At 38.9% G+C, this 1,009-nt stretch overlaps 1 protein-coding gene across 1 annotated transcript in view; it reads right to left on the reverse strand.

The window, feature by feature from the left end:
- opcml (opioid binding protein/cell adhesion molecule-like) overlaps positions 1 to 1,009 on the reverse strand; it is a 221,157-nt gene that overhangs the window by 85,783 nt on the left and 134,365 nt on the right. Inside the window, exon 2 of the mRNA XM_087175099.1 lies at positions 772 to 847. Coding sequence (XP_087031225.1) covers positions 772 to 847 — 76 coding nt within the window. The remainder of the gene's footprint in view (positions 1 to 771; positions 848 to 1,009) is intronic.

The raw sequence follows: 1,009 nt of genomic DNA on the forward strand, positions 1-1,009 counted from the left end.
TATATATATATATATTTTTTTTTTTTTTTTAAAAAGCATACTGCAAACCCACCATACAGTTTATAGATGCAAATAAAGAGGAATATAACAGCAAGGAGAGAAAATATAGGAACAAGCATCACATATGATAAACACAATGAAAACATATGTAGGAATAGTAGGATAAAACTGGAAATTATTACTGTATACACATGATTAAAGAATGATAAGATCATTGTGAAACCACGACAAGACCCTAGGATCAATAGTGATTAATAATGGTAATGGTGTTTCACTGTTAAAAGCTGCAAGATCTACACTCTCCAGTTTTCCAAAGCGTTTCATCAAGTGTAATGAAAACAACTCAGCCCTGAAATTTAAAGTCATAATTGCATTTGTGTTACATGCTCAAATCAATACGTACACAACCCCTCCTAACGCTGAATTTGAGTACCTCAGCTCTGTGCATCCTCAACAAGACATTAACTAACCGGATCAATAACATTCAAGGGCAATGAGATGGAGAGGCTGAACACCGAGTTTTGCACGTTTCACCATAACTTCCAAATGGCACACGCGCAGTATCAATAGGCTGCTTTTAATCCATGTATGGGAAAAAAAAAAACAGGCATCTGAGCGTTTCTATATAGGTTATCGTGACCTTTAGTAACTCCTGGACCGTTGCACTTGAGTCGCTTTTAGAACCCACACATGCTGCAGGAGTCGGTGCTCATGGCGCACAAGAGGAGATCATATCAGTGATGTGGTAATGAAATACAGTTAAAGACTTACTTTAAGACGGCGCTGTCCCCCTGTCTGACGGTGATGTTGTCCTTTAATACAGAATCCCCGCTTCTGGCCGGAACTCCTGCAGGTACAAGGAATAACAATTTAAGTCCGAGGACAACAAGGCATTTCCCGGGCACCGCCAAATGGCCACAAATTCCCATGTTTTTCTGTCACTGCGCAACTTCCAGGAAAACTTGAACCGTCTGATATTCCTTCTTTTTTTTTTTTTTTTTCTTCTTTT

This window comes from Seriola lalandi, unplaced genomic scaffold (assembly GCF_002814215.2).
Source record: "Seriola lalandi dorsalis isolate HSWRI2012SDOR001 ecotype SW California unplaced genomic scaffold, Sedor1 jcf7180002054415, whole genome shotgun sequence".
NCBI classification, from domain to species: Eukaryota; Metazoa; Chordata; class Actinopteri; order Carangiformes; family Carangidae; genus Seriola; species Seriola lalandi.